The 17,022-nt window shown below is 41.1% G+C and overlaps 1 protein-coding gene across 6 annotated transcripts in view; it reads right to left on the minus strand.

The window, feature by feature from the left end:
* Positions 1-481: 481 nt before the first annotated feature.
* The window catches only part of MYO9B (myosin IXB), a 45,178-nt gene continuing 28,637 nt past the window's right edge, over positions 482-17,022 (minus strand). For 3 of the 6 annotated variants that reach the window (XM_082330889.1, XM_082330891.1, XM_082330888.1), the window contains 26 exons: positions 16,370-16,409; positions 15,709-15,831; positions 15,192-15,272; positions 14,880-14,990; positions 14,216-14,338; positions 13,556-13,705; positions 13,278-13,444; positions 11,930-12,889; positions 11,319-11,385; positions 10,748-10,878; positions 9,869-10,026; positions 9,554-9,744; positions 8,955-9,053; positions 8,264-8,440; positions 7,739-7,780; positions 7,085-7,196; positions 6,831-6,901; positions 6,190-6,382; positions 5,739-5,867; positions 5,018-5,123; positions 4,136-4,267; positions 3,126-3,249; positions 2,608-2,655; positions 1,965-2,104; positions 1,541-1,668; positions 482-1,392 (listed from right to left, as the gene is read on the minus strand). In XM_082330889.1, the coding sequence (XP_082187015.1) occupies positions 953-1,392; positions 1,541-1,668; positions 1,965-2,104; positions 2,608-2,655; positions 3,126-3,249; positions 4,136-4,267; positions 5,018-5,123; positions 5,739-5,867; positions 6,190-6,382; positions 6,831-6,901; positions 7,085-7,196; positions 7,739-7,780; positions 8,264-8,440; positions 8,955-9,053; positions 9,554-9,744; positions 9,869-10,026; positions 10,748-10,878; positions 11,319-11,385; positions 11,930-12,889; positions 13,278-13,444; positions 13,556-13,705; positions 14,216-14,338; positions 14,880-14,990; positions 15,192-15,272; positions 15,709-15,831; positions 16,370-16,409 (4,243 nt within the window). In that variant the 3' untranslated portion in view covers positions 482-952. Of the gene's footprint in view, positions 1,393-1,528; positions 1,669-1,964; positions 2,105-2,607; positions 2,656-3,125; positions 3,250-4,135; positions 4,268-5,017; positions 5,124-5,738; positions 5,868-6,189; positions 6,383-6,830; positions 6,902-7,084; positions 7,197-7,738; positions 7,781-8,263; positions 8,441-8,954; positions 9,054-9,553; positions 9,745-9,868; positions 10,027-10,747; positions 10,879-11,318; positions 11,386-11,929; positions 12,890-13,277; positions 13,445-13,555; positions 13,706-14,215; positions 14,339-14,879; positions 14,991-15,191; positions 15,273-15,708; positions 15,832-16,369; positions 16,410-17,022 lie in introns of all 6 variants that reach the window. The other 3 variants (XM_082330892.1, XM_082330890.1, XM_082330893.1) reach the window with 2 other exon arrangements.

The following is a 17,022-nucleotide window of genomic DNA, read 5'->3' on the forward strand; positions in this document are numbered from 1 at the left end:
CCACACACACGGCCACGGAGGTGGCTGCTGCTCGGGGCCACTGTGGCAGTGCTGTGGTGGCATCGCCAGAGCCCCGGAGGCAGCGGCTGAGAGCGCCTGAGCTGTGCTCTTCCCTCACTTCAACGTGGAGCCGGGCCGAGAGACCCGGGATTTCAGAATTCCCGAAGGGCTGGTGCACAGCCCGCTGCTTCACAACGTTTCATGTATGACCGCACCTCGGCCTCAGGGGTTTCACGGCACAGATGGGAAGCGTGGGGAGGATGAGGCAGCTCCGCACAGCGCAAGCATCCAGGGCTACGGCTCCGCGCTGGGCTGCGCGTTTGCTCCGAGAGCACCAAAACGCTCCGAGGTGACGCCCCGCGCTTGCCATTAGTGCTCCCTCTGTGCAGAGAGCGTTCCCAATGCTTTATGAAGTACTGACAAAGATACACGATTCCGATCGGAGGCTTCCTTCGGAAGAAATTGTTCATTAGACAAGACATTGATAAACTAACACATGTATTTTTAAAAAGTGCAACATATTAATAAACATTTTTATATATTTTCGTCTCAGTTAAGGCCATTACAACATCGACAATTCTGTAAACCACACAAAGTTGTCACAAAACCGTAAAAAAATTCAGGCAACACACATTGACCCAAACTCACTATTGGTCCTATTAGAGTCCGTGGTAAGGCAAATGGAAAAAGGCACGGCAGCAGAATCATGGGACTTTTTTTCTTCCCGTACACTCAACCCATGCATTTTACGTTTATGTTCTACTTTCTTTGCAGGGTTTTAAATTAAAGTGAAGAATATTTGTTTTAACAACCTTGCTTAACCCTTACAGTACTGTACATTTCCAGGCTGCCTTGCCAGCATTAGAAGAACATGAACAAGTTCACAGCCTTCAAAGGGTTAAAGGCAAAGCTGCAGTCAACTTCAAAAAAAAGTCCAGACAGCTTAAGTATTTCACTTCTCTATACAGGGAATGTGAGAGTAAGGGTCCGAAAACCGCCGTTTTACTTTTGCTGTGGGTTCGTATTCATCCAAGAGTTCCTGAGCGTGGGCCATTGCAGACCCTTGTGCAATGTATACAGAGTGGATTTTATCAGTTCGCCTCGCTGGCTGCTCCCTTCGTCTCATCATTATTTGAGACTCTTCGTTAGCTGAAATCCTGTCCGGGGATTCTGTACATTTGAAAATCCCAGGAGGAAGTTTTATATTTGCTGTTGGCATCACTGGAGTTCGACGGGGCACTTTAATCCTGGACAGTGTTAAAGATAATCTGTGTCTTGAAGCCAGGGATGCAGAGGAAGAATTTGAAGAGGTTTGCAAAAGAGAAGGCACTTTGCAAATGTCTTTGGCAGGCATGCTGGAGCTCTGAGCACGGCAGTGTAATCCAATAATTGCTTTAAAGAAACAAGATACTTAGATACTGAAAGCATGCATAAAAATGTAACTTGACACAAGCAACTGTGACCAGACAACATCTGGTCACCTCGCCGTATGCAGTGAAAGATATAGAATAAAAAGAACACACACTACCTTAATACTGACCTTCGGTATCCATCCGTCCTGTTCTATCTTCAAGCAGGCTCTCTGTGCTTGCTGAGGTCTCGGAGTCTACATTTTCCTCATCAGAGCCTCGCTGATCAAGCTCAGGTAACCGGTAAGTTATATCCTCCCTACATCAAAATAGAGATTGTAGCACTCTGGAAAGACAATATCTCTGATACGAGCAACTTTATGGAGCTTGTATTCAGAGATAAACCTTCCTGCATGTAGTCATTAAATATTAATTCTCATGGTATTTTCTCTCAGCTAGTCCTCTGCATTTTCCTTTTCACCTTCATAAGGGCCTACAGAACATAATTAACTAGATCATTCTGGACAAAAAGCATACTGCTTTACGATCTGTATTACCTCCAACTGCAAAGAGCATGAGCTACGGAGATAAGGGGTTTTCAAAGCTGTGACTTACTTTTCTTCTTTTATTGACTGTATGCGATCAATGAGAATCTCTTTTTCCCGGTTATCAGCTTCAGAAACTTCCTCCTCTTCATGCAGGGAGTCCAGTTCTGAGTTGCCACTCTCATTTCCTTTGACCTGTGAGCTTTTACTCTGCAAGACAAATTTATGCATAACACTTCTCAGTCACAAGAAGCTACACAAGTCTTGACGGTTTCCTAGTTAGGCACAAGGTGGAAGACAAATCAGTAGGCCAAACGAAGGGCTGATGGAATTGATGAAGAGCTGTTAGTTATCCATACAAATGTTTCAAAAGGTAATAGAAATTTTTCTATTCACCTGATTTCTGGGGTTTTGTTACCTTTTTGAAGCATAGTAATTTGATTTGCCAGCCTCAGCTTAGTTTTAGTAGTCACCTGTAAGTAATATTATAACATCCAATACAAGGTATGTTCGGAATGTCTATAAAATACCAGAGTCATGACAGAAGAGGTCAGCAGCACTGCATGCAGTCTGGGGAGAAAGTTGCACCGATACATGCAGTCTCGATTGTTCAAGAGTATTTAAAACCAAGTTACAACAGATGTAGTATTTTAGTCATGCAATAGTACCATAAGAAAAAACCCATGCACTGTTAACACAGGCAGTATACATACCAGCATCCCCTCATACGGGGAAGAAAACCCAAGTTTTACAGGCCAGAGCTAGAGAGAGACGAAGATCAAATTCACTATGTGCGGCTTCTGATCAGACAGAGTTTGGTTTGTTTTAATCAGTACAACAAAAACAAAAGAAAGTGTATTTGCCCTAATAGAACACAGCGTATTTTTGTCCACCGTCCATCTCTGGAGTGAAGGAACTCTTTTGCCATGTAAGAGGCTCAGCAATCTTAGTTCTACTGATCAAATTATATGGGAATAGATTTTGACCGCTACAAGAGCGGATCCCCACCCCTGCGCCCTTCATTTATCAAACAGACTCCAGTGCAGCTGTGTATTTAGCTCCCACCTACAGCTTTGGGCAAGTCCAAATCCCTTTTCTTCTTATCTTGCAATTGATCTTTGACTTACTGAATGGGATGGACAGGATAAATAAATAGCACGTCCCTTCCCAAGAAACCGGTGGGATGCTTTCTGCTGGATGGTGTGGTTCTGTGGTTTATTTCAATACTTACCGTATTCTGCCGAAGCAACGAGAGTCGTCGAAAAGCAATGCTCTCTGCTGCTTCCAGCTGATTTATTTCATCCATTTTTATCTTGTACTTCCTTATCTGTTCCTTTATGAGCATCTCTACACACCTGGACAAAAGGGAAGAGGTTATTGAGCAGCCTCATACTATAAAAGCTCTGGGGACAACTATGGCAGGATGACGCCTGGCTTGGGGATGTTCGACGCTGACTGACACGCACACACACGGCATGCAAGTAAAACAGGACGGACTGTTGAAGGTAATGGCACATCTTCCTGGGATAACCTGAGCCTCTGACGCTGACTGTACACAACAGTGGTAAGCAAACAGACATTAGCATGGCTGCTAACTGCTTCTGCTTCTTCTACCTGTCTTCCCTGGGCTGGCACAGACTGGTAGACACAGAATGAGCCTGCAACTGCCCTTTTCCACCTCTATGGCCCCATGGGTGAGTAAGAAGTTACAAAAAGCTGTCATTTTTCAAACTGTTTTCACTGGAGGCAGATGCAAGGCCAGCCGTCCAGTGAGGATGGCGAGGGGCATTCAGGGAGCCAGAGCTGCTGGAGGGTGAGGAGAACAAAGAGGATCAAGGACAGAACCTTCTTCAATTCGAGGAACAACACAAAGAAATTATCAGGGGGTTCCAAGTAGGCAGGAGACAGTTTAATTCTATATCCTACTGTTTATTATGGCTTGTATCTCAGCAAAATATACATGATTAATGTACAACCCCCCCCCCTTATCTTGACGTAAAATACAAACCTGATATTTAAGACTTAGAAGTCATCCTACTTTATGCTTTGTAAACTTGAGACAGGTGGAAGGAGTCAGAGAAGGGCATATAAATTGGCAGCACTAGGAGAGCCAGAATTCAGCAACTCTTAACCCTCAGTTTCTCAGCTTGATATGAATACGGTTGTAACAAACACAGGCAGTAGTACTGGCCTTCCATCGTCTTTCAAAGAACTACTTTGCAGCAGACTGCTAAAACTTACATGGTTGTTTTTGAAACATCCTTCATGCTGGTTAAAGGGTCAGAGGTATCAGGACAACGCAAAAGGCACGGAGCAAAAACAATGGCCAAGGCATTGGGTGACATACGGTTGACATCTTCTATCAAAGCCACTCTGAAATTCAATGTTCAGGAAAGAAAAAGAAAAAAAAAAAAAAAGATTTAAGCAAACCTTGCTAGAATACGGACAATCAAGCTTTGCCAGAGTTCCCAAACAGCATGTAAGGAGGCCTCTAGGGTACTAAGTACGTACAGCAGTTCAAAGAAGTGTTTTAAAATTATTTCACACCTAATAAGTAGACAAAATTTCATGCATTAAAAAAAGGAACAGGAAGCCATCCAGGTTAAGCTAGTTTGGTAGTCTCTCAAAGTATCTCTGGTGATTCAGTGCCTCCTCTTTAATAATCAATCCCTTTTCCCTACGTTCAGAGGGCCACTCAGGAAATTCTCAAGTTCCTTGGATAAGAGCAGCCCCTTTACCAGTACCATTTATCCCTGCTCCCAGACTAGCATATGTGCAAGCATTTATAATCCTTATGCAGTCCCTACCAAGTACGCTAATATCCTCAGTTCCCCGTGTACCCATCCACGTAAATCCTGGCGTTCAGACGACTCACCAAGTCTTTCAGATCTACCTTTTCTTCAAAGTTGTTCTTACCTGACTTGATACAAACACACTGGATGGCAGAAGTAAGCATGCGTGTCTCTTTAAGCACAACTATGAACTTCAAGTCTTTCATTTCTAAAGCAGCAGCACAATCCCTACACTGACACTCAAGGGCTTTAAGTTTTTAGAAAGCTTCCAAGAGGGACTCAAAAAAGTAGCGTGGAGTTTCTCTCCAGTTGAAGTAATTAAACTCATTACTTGACCAGGTGGAAGATGAGTCGCTCCAAGGTATTATGATTTGCTTGTGGAAGCTGTTCGAGGACACTGTAAATGGCACAGAGTTGTTCCTGTTTTTCTGGTAGTTCTGCACAAGGGGAGAAAGCACAAGGTCACAATTGCTGTGCAATGCTAGTGGAAAGCCGTCAAGCACTTTCCGACATTGTCTCAAACTGTCTGCAACAGATAGAAATTAAATCCTTAGAAGCCACACTGTCACTTCATTTACCGATTGTTATAACTGGATGTTAAGGTACCCCTCATGGCACTGCAATTTTCCTACTTTTTCAGATGCTGCTGTTGTTAGCAACCATCGAGTAACACATCAAGATCTCCAACAATATTTAGGGTGCCTTACTCCCACTGAAGTTAAACGAATCTAAACATTTGATGTATCTGGCTAGCTAGATCTGGTCCAGAACATCAAGGAGAAGAAGAAAAACTGTACAAAGGGAAACCTATTCACATGTTCACTTCTTGTAGAAAGGGCAGTTGTATAGTGACATTATGCTACAAAAAAGGAATCCTAAAGCAAGGTCAAGTAAGCTAGAGAACAAATTCCCTGAGAAGTGTTTTATATAAAATGTCTAAAATCATTGCTGGAAGGAAGCCGTTTAGCCAACATGAGCATCTTAGAGGTTCTTTTCCCAAGGACATAGTGAGTTGAAGAAAAAACATTGCTTCAAACGTTTCTAAAACCTACCTACAGCTCGGAGAAAATCATTGTACTGCGCAGATGTCATTAGTGGATCTGGTAATTCCCGTAGCCATTGCTTAAGGATCCCCGTTATAGTGTGAATAGGGTAATTCTCCAGTTTCACCGAGTTTGGATCTGAAAAGAAGTGTTTTATTTAGAGCAGTTCATTCCTTTGATGTACACAATGGGACCCCAAAGAAATAAGATTAGAAACACTCAAATCTCCTGGTCACAGAATCCAAGTGGCAATTCAGAAGAAGAAAAAAAAAGTCTGCTGATAGTCACTGATATGTACTAAGCAGCTTTTTCCAGCCAACAAAAATAATACAGCCTGCATGGCCACCAAAAAGCTGTTTTTAAAACAGTAAAAAGTGGCAGAAACCTTCAGGTAGAAGAGAATTGCAGGGAAAATTGATATCACGCAAGGAAGTCAAAAGGGTGGACAACATTGCCTGACCTGCTTGCAGCAACTGTTTCAGCTCCTTCATGCGATTTGCTGATCCCGATTTCCTGTAAATGCCTTCTGTGTAGAGGCCGTGCATCTCCACATACTCTAGCAACTTCTCCATGACAATGGGGACTGAATTTCTCTCACTGGTCAGGGAACTCACACAGACTCCAAAATGACGTGGTTCTGCATCCTGTTCATTCTGGAATTGATATAGATCAAGCACTGTGAATACCTGTTCCCAAGCTAGAAAATTCCACTGTTTCATGCTACAATTAGCTTATGGTTCCAGAAGCAAAAGCTGAGTGTTTCATTCTAGTTTGCTACAAGCCTTTGATCATAAGGCTGCAACGATAAAGAAACTTTATGGTACACATTGAAGGATTACTTTAACAATTTGTCCAACACAGCACACATACTCCAAAGGAAGAGTTCCCAAATTAGCTCGAGTATCACCTTTTAGAAGAATGTTCCCTTGCTGCAACTGCAATGCCTGCCTTTGACTATATGCAGACAGAGAAGGGAACTGTTTAAGCAATTTTTATTCAGTGTCTGGACATCCACTGTTCATTTGCTGAGAAAAAGAGGCAGCATTGTGCATGCATCACTCATGGTATCACAGTACCGCATCCCAGATATACAGTTCTTACCTTTTTTCCACAGGATGTACAGCTGCTCTGGATTTTGGACATGCATTTCTTGTGACAAGTCAACTTGCAAACTAGAGAAAGGAGCAATTGTTATGAGCATTCCAAATCACAGTAAAATGCTAAGTATCTTGTCTTACTCACTTACTCTATGACCTGCACATACTGTTCACTAAGCCCCGTCTGTACCAGCCAGAGTTACAAGCAATCTGCACATGTTGTAAACTAAGTGGCAAGAATGAGGTGTTTTCACTCACCACTGCAGAGGCAGGCCTTTTCCATGGGCCAGATGTAGGAGGAGCAGTGTTCACACGACTGCCGTATGCTCACTTGGTAGTTTGTGAATACGTGGCCATTGTGTTCTTCAATCTGGTGGGAGACAGGAAGAAACTAATGGACTTTTTTTGCCGTTTTTATTATTATTTTTAATAAAACTATCTACCCTATCTTAGATTTTTCCATTTTCATTTTACACTTACAGCTGATGGCTTTGACCCTGAAACCAAATTTCAGCCTATCTTAAGGCAGTTGGGTTTGCTGGGTCATTTCATAGCTGACTTGCTGCCTTGGCTCCAGTTCATCGTGCAATACATTAGCTATAGGTTGTTATTAATATCTGGTAGTTGTTTTCCTTTAGACTGTCCCATTATTGAGAAAGCCGTGAGGTTCTAAAAGATGCTATGGACAAGGAAGAAAATGCTAGAGTACCACCTATCCCTACGCAAGCAAGATCTTTGATTTATGGAAAACAGGTTTATGTTGTGTCACATCTTCACAAAAGAGGTAAGTGATTCGGGATGCAAATAAACCAGAACTTCAGTACAAAAATCACGCTCTTTCAAGGGTGTTTTTCTCTGTGTTCTGTGAGTGCAGCTGAGGACTTAGACTATTGCAAAAAGAAAAGTACTTACTGCGCGATCTTGTTTTCGTTTCTTCTTCTGGGCTTTGGTTTGCTGCAGTGGAGTACAGAACTGGCATTAGTCTTTGAAATTCAGACATTCCATTCCCTTTTTTTTTTTTCCTATTCAGTTTCCCAGACTCTACTTCACCTCCAGACATTTGCGACGCTATACCGCAGCTTCAGCTTGATATGAGGCTTGTCTGAGCTCATTCTGCTAACTTCCTAAAAATCACTTGAGCTCACTGCCTGACGACAAAGCAATTTTGTCTCTAAAACCTTCAGAGAACTCCCAAGTTTTCACCAAAGAAAACAGGCAAATGTTTTAAGATTCTGAAAATAAGAGCAAGTTAAATAATGAAGAGTTCCAAAAGGGTGCATCAGCATTCAGAATTTGTTATACACGATTCGTGTATGGAAAGTGTTTCCCAAATAATGAAGAATGCTATGGAAAAGCTTTCTGAGGTAACACACGTTCCTTATCCTAGGATAGTAACATTCTTTAATCATCCCATAAGCCAGTAAAAAAGTTTTATACCTTGGGCTGCTCAGACTCCTCTTTTTTTGTATATCCTCTGATGAATTCATCCAGAAGGGATTGGAAGAGATTCAAAACCAGCTTCTCTTCTTTCTCTTCCCTTTTTTTGGCCAGATTTGTAACTAGAAGCTGGTAATTTTCCACCAGATCTTTGTAGCCAACATGGATTTGCCCATTCTAGAGAAGGAACAATTGTTGTTCAGAAGACAGTCTTTTTGGGTACAGTTGAGACAGTTTCGTATTTTTACGTGTTTAAGTTCAGAGGTGAGAAAGCATGCTCATGATTAAAGTAAAAGATAACAGCCCGTGACAGAAACGAGTTAGCACACTTCCCTACTACACCCCCTGCAAGGGCACTTGGCTGAGACACGGCAGTGTCAGAGGAATTTTGGAAAAGCTGTTGGCACCTCTCCGGTGTTTAAACACAGCAACACAGAGGCTGAAGACAGCAAAATCCAGCCATTTCTAAAAATAAATTACAGCTGAGTGAATGAGAAAAGGGAAACAAAACAGTCTGCTTAAGATTACAGCAGAACTGTAAAATGTTCTTTTTCGTCTAACATTCAGCTTTGAATTCTGTGCTAAGAATTGCTGAATTGCTTTGTCAAAGAGCTGTAGGTCAAGCATTTAAACTGCACACGATTCATTCATTACCTACCAACTTTTCACTTTATTGAGACTTACTACTTACAGGAGCAGAGTACATGGTCTTGATGTTTCCTCTAAACTTCTCTGTGGCTTCAAAAAACAAACATTCAACACCAGACTTCTGGGAGCGCAAGTCATTGATCTAGAAGGCAAATACATCTGCATCAAATTTCATTAAAACAAGAACATCCAACCAGTGTTAAGTTTCAGTCACTGGGCTTAGTCATCTGTGACCATTCCAGTTATTTAAAACAACATTTCTTAATGCACTGTGATGATACAAAAATAGGAGTCAGGTAGTTAGGCTCTAGAGAACTCTCTCTCTTCCCTTACAAATCATGCTTTTTTTTTTTTTTTATTTTTAATACAACTTTTGCTGCCCACTTGTTTGTAAACAGATGAAGAACTAACATGAATGCCACCAGGATTTAATGCAATGTAATGCATTCAGAGACTTAAAGGAAGGAACAGGCAAGGCCTTAATACAGAGCTAATTTGGTCAAGCTATCAAATCAATTCCCCTTTGCTTTAAACCCTAAGATAAACGTGCATCTAGAAAGGTAGTCTTTAAAACGCCACGCAAACAGCAAACGTAGACCTGAATTTTATACGATATATTTTTTTTAGCTGAATGCCTTTTACCTTGTTTAGGAGGAACTCATCAAGATGTTTGAGTTCATTGGCATTTGCAATCTCACGAACCATGGAAGCTCGCCAATTCTGAGACACACTTGAGATCTTGCTGATCTTTATAGTACGGTTCTTCTTTGTTTTACTGCTCTCTTTCACATGGCGCTCCCCTGCCTGGGGGCGACTTGGCTGTCCAGAAGAAGCTGGGAAAGAAATTAATTTGTATATTAAATCAGGATGACCGAATTCTGCAGTATTTGTTTCCGTGCAAAACATTACAGAAAAGATGGATATTAGCAAGCTGGGGATTAAGTCACAGAAACCAACCTTCTGGAACTTTCTGGGTTCCTCCTGTTTCTGGAAAGAGGATACAAGATACAAGGGAGAGGCCATCTCCTTCGTCAATCATATCAGGACTCTCCTTTGGAATTTTCTTGTCTGGCTTTTTCCCCAAAAGTCTACGCAAAGGACTTTTAAAAGCAGACCTGAACATAAAAGCAGACACAAGTTTGTCACATTAGTAATGGAAGCTGGCTCGACTACAAGAAAAGGCTCTTTTAACACCCACAGTAGCAGTACAGCTAACACCCACAATAGGATTAACCTTTATTGTGTGTATTTCCTCTAAGGTCCAACCTGCAGAAAAACCGAGCAGCAGAAAAAAAGGAAAGAGTCTGAAAGCACATCTAGACATTCTGATATTTACTAGATCAGAGCACTCCCTTCAACACACACAGAGACAACACATCACGCATCCAAGACATCATTTCTGGCTCGGGAAGCCCCTGAGTTGCAGAATGCCAGAAGCTGGAGGAGCAGGCCAGGGAAACGGCATCACATGCTTTCTGGGTTCTTAAGCTTTTCTCTTGGTGTCTTATTTCTCAGTCTGGATGACAGTACACTACATGAACCTTTGATCTGAGCCTGTATGGTGGTTCTTAAGTTAAAAAGAACCAGTTCAAAGACAAGCGTTATGCAAGAAGCAGAGAACGCGTTCCTCAACAGGGTCAGATATCATGCTTACATCAACATGAAGATGAAGTCAAGGAGCAACACAGCCACTCACGTAGCTGATGTCAACACGTGTCTCTCCACAATCACAGTCTCAAGATGCCCAATTCAAGTACCAGTGGAAAATCTCCCCCCCTTTTTTTTTTTCTCTCTCCATTTTCTTAAAGGCAGGCCAATCACACACAGAATACATACTTGGCATCTATTTGCTGACTTGCTGACTGCATGGGAACGGCTGCATCTGAGGCAGGTAAGAGATCACTGGGCTTCTTTTGCACAGGATATTTCTTGTTGCCTTTCTCTTCTTCTATCGTATCTGGTGATTGCTACAGCACAGAGTAGTCAAAAAATGACATATTGAGTGAAATAGATTCTTTAAATGGTTTTAAAAACTAGAACGGTAAAAAAAAGTTTGCTTCATCAAGACAAAACACTTTACCCAACAGATATTAGCTTACTAATATAAGATCCAAGTATATTTAGTACTTTGACCAAGGGTCCATTTATTAAAAATTAAGTTTTCAAATTGTTATTCTATTTTTATTTTAAAATATATTTATATTTATTATTATTTAATTAATTTTTTAAATTAAAAATTAAGTTTTCAAATATTTGCTAATGAAATTTTTTTACATGGAAATCAAGCCAAAAAATCAGCCTGAAAGGAATACAGGCATACAGAATACACTATAGCCAGTTATTCACAAATCTTTAATATTTATAAACAAGGATAATTAAGTATAAATATGCACAATAGCATCAATACCTGATTCATGGCAATAGACTGGGCAAATGTTGAGAGATCACTTAATGAAGATGAACTCCCCTTCTTTCTGCAATGTTACAAGATTAGTTTCAGATTATGTATTTTATAGAACTTTGTAGCCTCTTAATGTGTACCACCTTTTAAATAACCCACATATCAACGTTAGATCTGAGAGAGAATCCTGACCAACTCTTGCAACTCACTTTTAAATGCAAAGTGTACTGGAGAAGTAAAAAAAAAAAGGGTATGTCAGATTTCCTGCCATATCAGAGGGACGATGCTTGCAAACTGCTGGTCACTCAAACCTTGTTTTCAATGGACAAAAGACATACGAAAATAAACTCCAGACACTACTTTAACTAAAGTCCTGACTTTCCAATTTTAAGTCAGCGAGGCCCGCTTTCTATCTTTTGTTAGCTTCGGAAAATATTCTACCCATACAGATTCAACTGCAGGACTGGGAGCCAAGAAAAAGCAGCAGTTGTTCCTAGCTCTATTTTCTCCCATAACATGTCCAGATGTACAGGCTATCAGGAGTTCTCCATCTATTTTTAAATATTACAGACATCAGTTTTCTGAAAATGTAAAAATAATTAGGAAGCTGCCCTTACTCTAGCTGATACTGAGGAGACTTATCTGCACGTGTTCTTTCATCCAAAGACTGACTCAGCATATCATTCTGACTGGCATCAGACTGTCTCTTTCCTTTCCATTTCTCTCTCTTGTACTTTAGTTTCCCTGGGTCATCCACGTATCTCTGGATTGGGGAAGAAGTGGGACTATCCAGATCTTTGGTTGCCTTCTGAACAAGACGTTTGTTTTTATCCGCCCAGCATTCAGCTGGAGTTTGAAAGCTCCCAGTAGCAGACAGCGTATTATGAAGATTCAGCGCGAGATTTGTCGGCCTTTCAGGGCAGTTAAAGCTTTGGCTGCCTTTTATCTGGTTATTTTGGGTCCCTTGTGTTTCCATTCTATCAACTGCCTTATCATCTACTTTTTCCTCTTCCGATACAGCTGGTTGCTCAGGAACAGAACTGCTTTCTTCTATCTCGCTTGACAGCGGTGTGTCTGAAAGAGCTTTTTCTTCACTTGGACTTTTCTCTCCCTCGCTGCTTCCTTGAAGGACGGTATCTTGTGCTGTGGATTTCTGTGGCTCCGGAACAGTTTCCAGGGCCTCTTCAGAAGAGGTTTGTTCCTCATGGCCCAGTAAAGATGGTCCTTCGAAGGAAAACAGGACATGCTTATTCTGTAACTCATTATGTTCCAGCCCCCTCTGCCGGCGAGATTCACGTTTCTCCCGGCTGTTTGGTACTTTCTCAGAGCCCTCCGTCACGTTCTTCTGGGGTAATGTGGCTTTTTCAGACGAGCTTAGGTTTTCAGCTTGCTCGTTTGGAGTTTGATCTTTGTCCCCAGCAGCCTGATCCAGCTCTGACTCGCGTTTCGCAGGCAACTGATCTGCTGCTGGTTCGCTGCGCTCGTCCTTGCTCGTATCGTTCTCTCTGTCTTGATCTTCCTGCATTTCTCTCTGCTTTTCTTCAGCTTTCTGCTTTTCTATAGCCATTTTCTGAAATCTGTTAAGAATTTGTGAGATGAAAACACATATATTCAATGCACAGCGGTCAAGAAAAGTACCCAACTGTTTAAATGCAGCCTAAATAGCAATAGAGACACACAGTGCAAATACACTTACAGTCCCAGTATGACTGCGTGGAGGTCTGCTTAGTAGGACTGGCATGCATCACTGCAGCTCAGCTGAGTAACGCTCAAGTACTAAGCTCTTAGCCAGCTTCCACACACCATTAGCTGTTTGATACTGACTGCAGTATCACATGGTAATAACTATCTTTAAGTTGTTTACTAAGTCAACATATCACAGAGAAACTGAGCTTGGCAGGCCAAGCCGAGTAGCTAAGTGGTTAAGATGCATGGTTTTTTTGCTCCTTGCTCCTCTTCCTTTACCTCTTACGCTGTAGATGCCCTCTGACCATGGCTTGCAGGAGACAAATTCTCCTCTTCTGCTGAAGGTAGCATTTTCGCTCCCTGTATCTTCGCCATGCTGACTGAATATAAATGGCAGCATTATTCCTCTGCAGTGCCATCCTAACACACCGGGAACGCCAGCAAGCCTAAGAAGGGAGATTTCTAAAGTAAGGGAGGTGTACTTGAAAGTGGGGAGTGTTATTTGAGGGGGTTGGTTGGTTTGTCAAGAAAAGAAGATCGGCAATGCTCAAAGATACCTGTAAAACAATGGCTGCCTGCCTTGTTCTGAGAAAGCGTCTCCTTTCTAAAACCATCCTGAGCCAGCTCTGAAGGAGAATGATTTTCCTGATCACTTCTTTGTGTAGTGTATCCTGTAGTATCTGCCGTTCAGCCTCTTTCATAAAAACCTGCTCAGTTAAAGAAAAGTTCATCAATAAACAGTTAATAGGCACCTTTCAGCCCCCACTGGAGGCATCTCCACGAGCTAAAAAACGAGAACGGTAATACTTATTACTGAACCAAACCTGATCAGCTGACAGCAATTAGCACGCCCAAAAAGAAGTCCTTTTGTTTTACCAAATCTTGGTGTTTAGATTCTAAAACATACAACTGTACTTAGAGCCTTCAAATCATAGAACCCTTCTAAAATGAAAACATTGACCTGTTTGACAAATGCCAATAACAACAATTTCCCAAAGGTAATATCCATACAATACAGAACTGTACTGTATTGCAAGAAGATAGGTTGGCATCAAAAACAATGAGGCAACTACTAATGTCTGTGTCAACATTTGCAAGAGTTAAAATAGCTAATTTAAATACAAAATGCAGAAAAGAGCAACACCTGTAAATGAATTGCACTAAATTTTGCAGTGTACATCAATATTTCTTATTGGCTTACGGAAAGTTTCACAGACCTTGGTTGTCCCTATTTGATAGTAGTTTTCATCCAGTTTTAGTTTATTCAAATAAACACAAATGTCTTCCTTAGAGGCCTTGGCATTTTTGGGCAGTAACACCTGAAACTGTTCTATGAATTCCTGTGAAAAGCAGAAACAGCAAGAGATCAAAGTTAGAAGGCAATTCACAAGCTGAGAGCTTTAACTAGATTTCTAAAATTCAGCTAAGACATCTGAGCTATAGGGGTTTGAAAGTACTTATTTTCACTCCAAATTGAGCTATTTTTTCCTACTCTGTATAATGCAGGCTTCACTCAGACTCCAGTTAACAGTAAATATCATCTATGTGATCTATAAAGCTACACGCACAGAGTATTTTATAGAAAACTAATTCACATACGGAGACAGTAATGTGCAGCACCGATTGCTTACACAGCACTCAGAATGCTTTCCCTCACGCAACAAGCAGAACAACTTAGTGGTGGATGACTCGCACAATAGTTTAGACTACAACTTGTTACCATGCAGGCTCTGTCAAAACTACAGTGAATTTTTACAGTTCGTCCCAAGCGGTCATGAGCTTCACATGAAGAGAGACACAAAAGACTCTGAGGCAATGCGTGTTTTTGCAAAAAGAGCAGGTATTTCTGAAGGCATAATCCACTGCCAGTTCCTCACGTACCTGGAATGTATATTTGGCGCTGTAGCCGGATCTTCTGATTCGCACAGTTTCTAGCATGCCAGTGTATCTTAACTGTTGAAGCACCAAGCTTTCATCAAAAAGCATCTCTTTCTGAAAAAGATCAGCAGTCAACAGTTTGTAAATGCCTGAAGAGTCCTATTTCTGTCCAGTAGAGAAAGCACATTCTGTTTTCACACCCTAGTTACCCTACACCTTCATACAGAATGACAGTGAACAAATCAAAACAGATATTTTACAGGGCTAGAAGACTTAGATCCTCAGCAGTCAGCTCAACTCTTAAGGCAGTCTTACCTTCTCAGCGTTGGAGCGGATGCAACGGATGAAGAATGGCTCAGCTTTACCCAGTGTCTCCAGTAACTTATTAAGTGAAGTCTGAAATGAAATATTCAGAAACATTTTTTTCTTCAGATATCAGCATTTTGAGTTGCATTTGACATCAGTACAGCTTCTTCCTTGGAAATAAGATTCTTTCAGGTCTGATGGCTATACAAAATCCAAGATGGCGGTTCTCCCGTCCTGCACAGCAGATCCCTGTATTTGTTTTTACCTTTTCTCAAGATAATGGGCTTTGCATATGCTGTTACGATAGCACTAGATCTGCATATAAGGATGAGGCTGATTGGACAGAGAACTAACATTTCATAGCACAAGGGTAGTCTCTCAATGTAGTCTAATCAAGTAATAAACCCTACTTCAAACAAATCCCCAAAATAAAAACCATTTTGTTTTTCAGGCAAGAGCAGCCTAGATCAGACCAGGAAGGTCAGGTCCCCTGAGGTCAGGGTGCACCACCACATCAGTCACCTACCTGGAACTGTGCGCTTATGCTAGGGGGTTTCTTCTTTTTGTGTAAGTGCAAGAGGGATTTTGTAGTTCGATCATGCAGAGTCATGCTTACTATGAGCTTCAGAGATTTGGAATCCAGCAAGTTCTAGAAGAAAGTTTTCATAATCAACAAAGTACAAGTGTCTTAACTGAAGGGGAAATATTTCCATCTGCATCAAAATGAGTAAGAATGAAACCAACTACCTAGAGTTCCACATTCATGCCATGTTACATCTCATAACTATTTCTATTTTAGACCAAAGCATCTTCTTAAGAGTGAAACTTTTCCATTGCCCCATCCCAAGAGCGCAGGGTGAACAAGGTGAATTACATAATCACTGTTTGCCTTCAACGACTTGATTAGAAATGGCTTTATGTATTTACGGCATCTCTAGTCTCATTAAACAGATGCCAACTCACAATTTTTTCCTGTTCAGCAATTCTTATAAAGGTGAACATTTACCTATCCCTTAGATTGTCAAAAAGGAAGTTTTAGAGGATAAATGATACAACTTCTCTACACTATGAAATGGTATTTTCTGAAGTGAGTTCTGTCAATCAAAATGAATGTTCACAATAAAAAAAAAAAACAAACAAACAAAAACAAAACCCAAGAGAAATCTAAATTTACTGAATAACTTTACCTTGGGAATGATCTGCTTTTGTTTGATACCTCTACTTTTCCTGTTAAAATATTAAAGATCATTTAAGAAAAAAATATACATGATTTTTGGTTATTTCAGCAAGTCATAAGTTGGTGCAATTTATGAGGCAAGATGAAGGACAGAAGAAAATTAGCACAACAGCAGCAGGGTGTGTTCATGCACGTCTCTTACAAGTGATCAATGCAAGAAATGCAATCTGCTTTTCAACAACAATTTTTTTTTTTTTTTAAATAAATTCTGTAGGTATTGGAAGCTTTCAAAAGTGAAACATTGTCTGTAGAGTTAAAGCTGTTAAAAACGGCACTGTTGCATAGACTACGTTTGTGCAAGTTATTCTATTTAGCTAACTGTACGGTCATTGAACTCTCGCCATAATACTAAGGCACTATCAAATCAAAATACTTGATTCAGAAGTTATTGCTGCTTGCACCAGAACCCCTGTGAAAGTACTTAACTGCTCACAGAAGGACAACACATGCCCCAGCACTCCACTTACGAATTCTGGTATGTCTGAGATCACCCCCAGAACTTCCTGGGGCACTACGCAAACCTCAGGCAGAGCTCTCAGCCACGCACAGACAGTGAACTAGAAGCGGAAGCTCTCAGAAACAAGGCTGTAGTTCACATCCTCC

Source organism: Platalea leucorodia (genome assembly GCF_965183815.1).
Source record: "Platalea leucorodia genome assembly, chromosome: 21".
NCBI lineage: Eukaryota > Metazoa > Chordata > Aves > Pelecaniformes > Threskiornithidae > Platalea > Platalea leucorodia.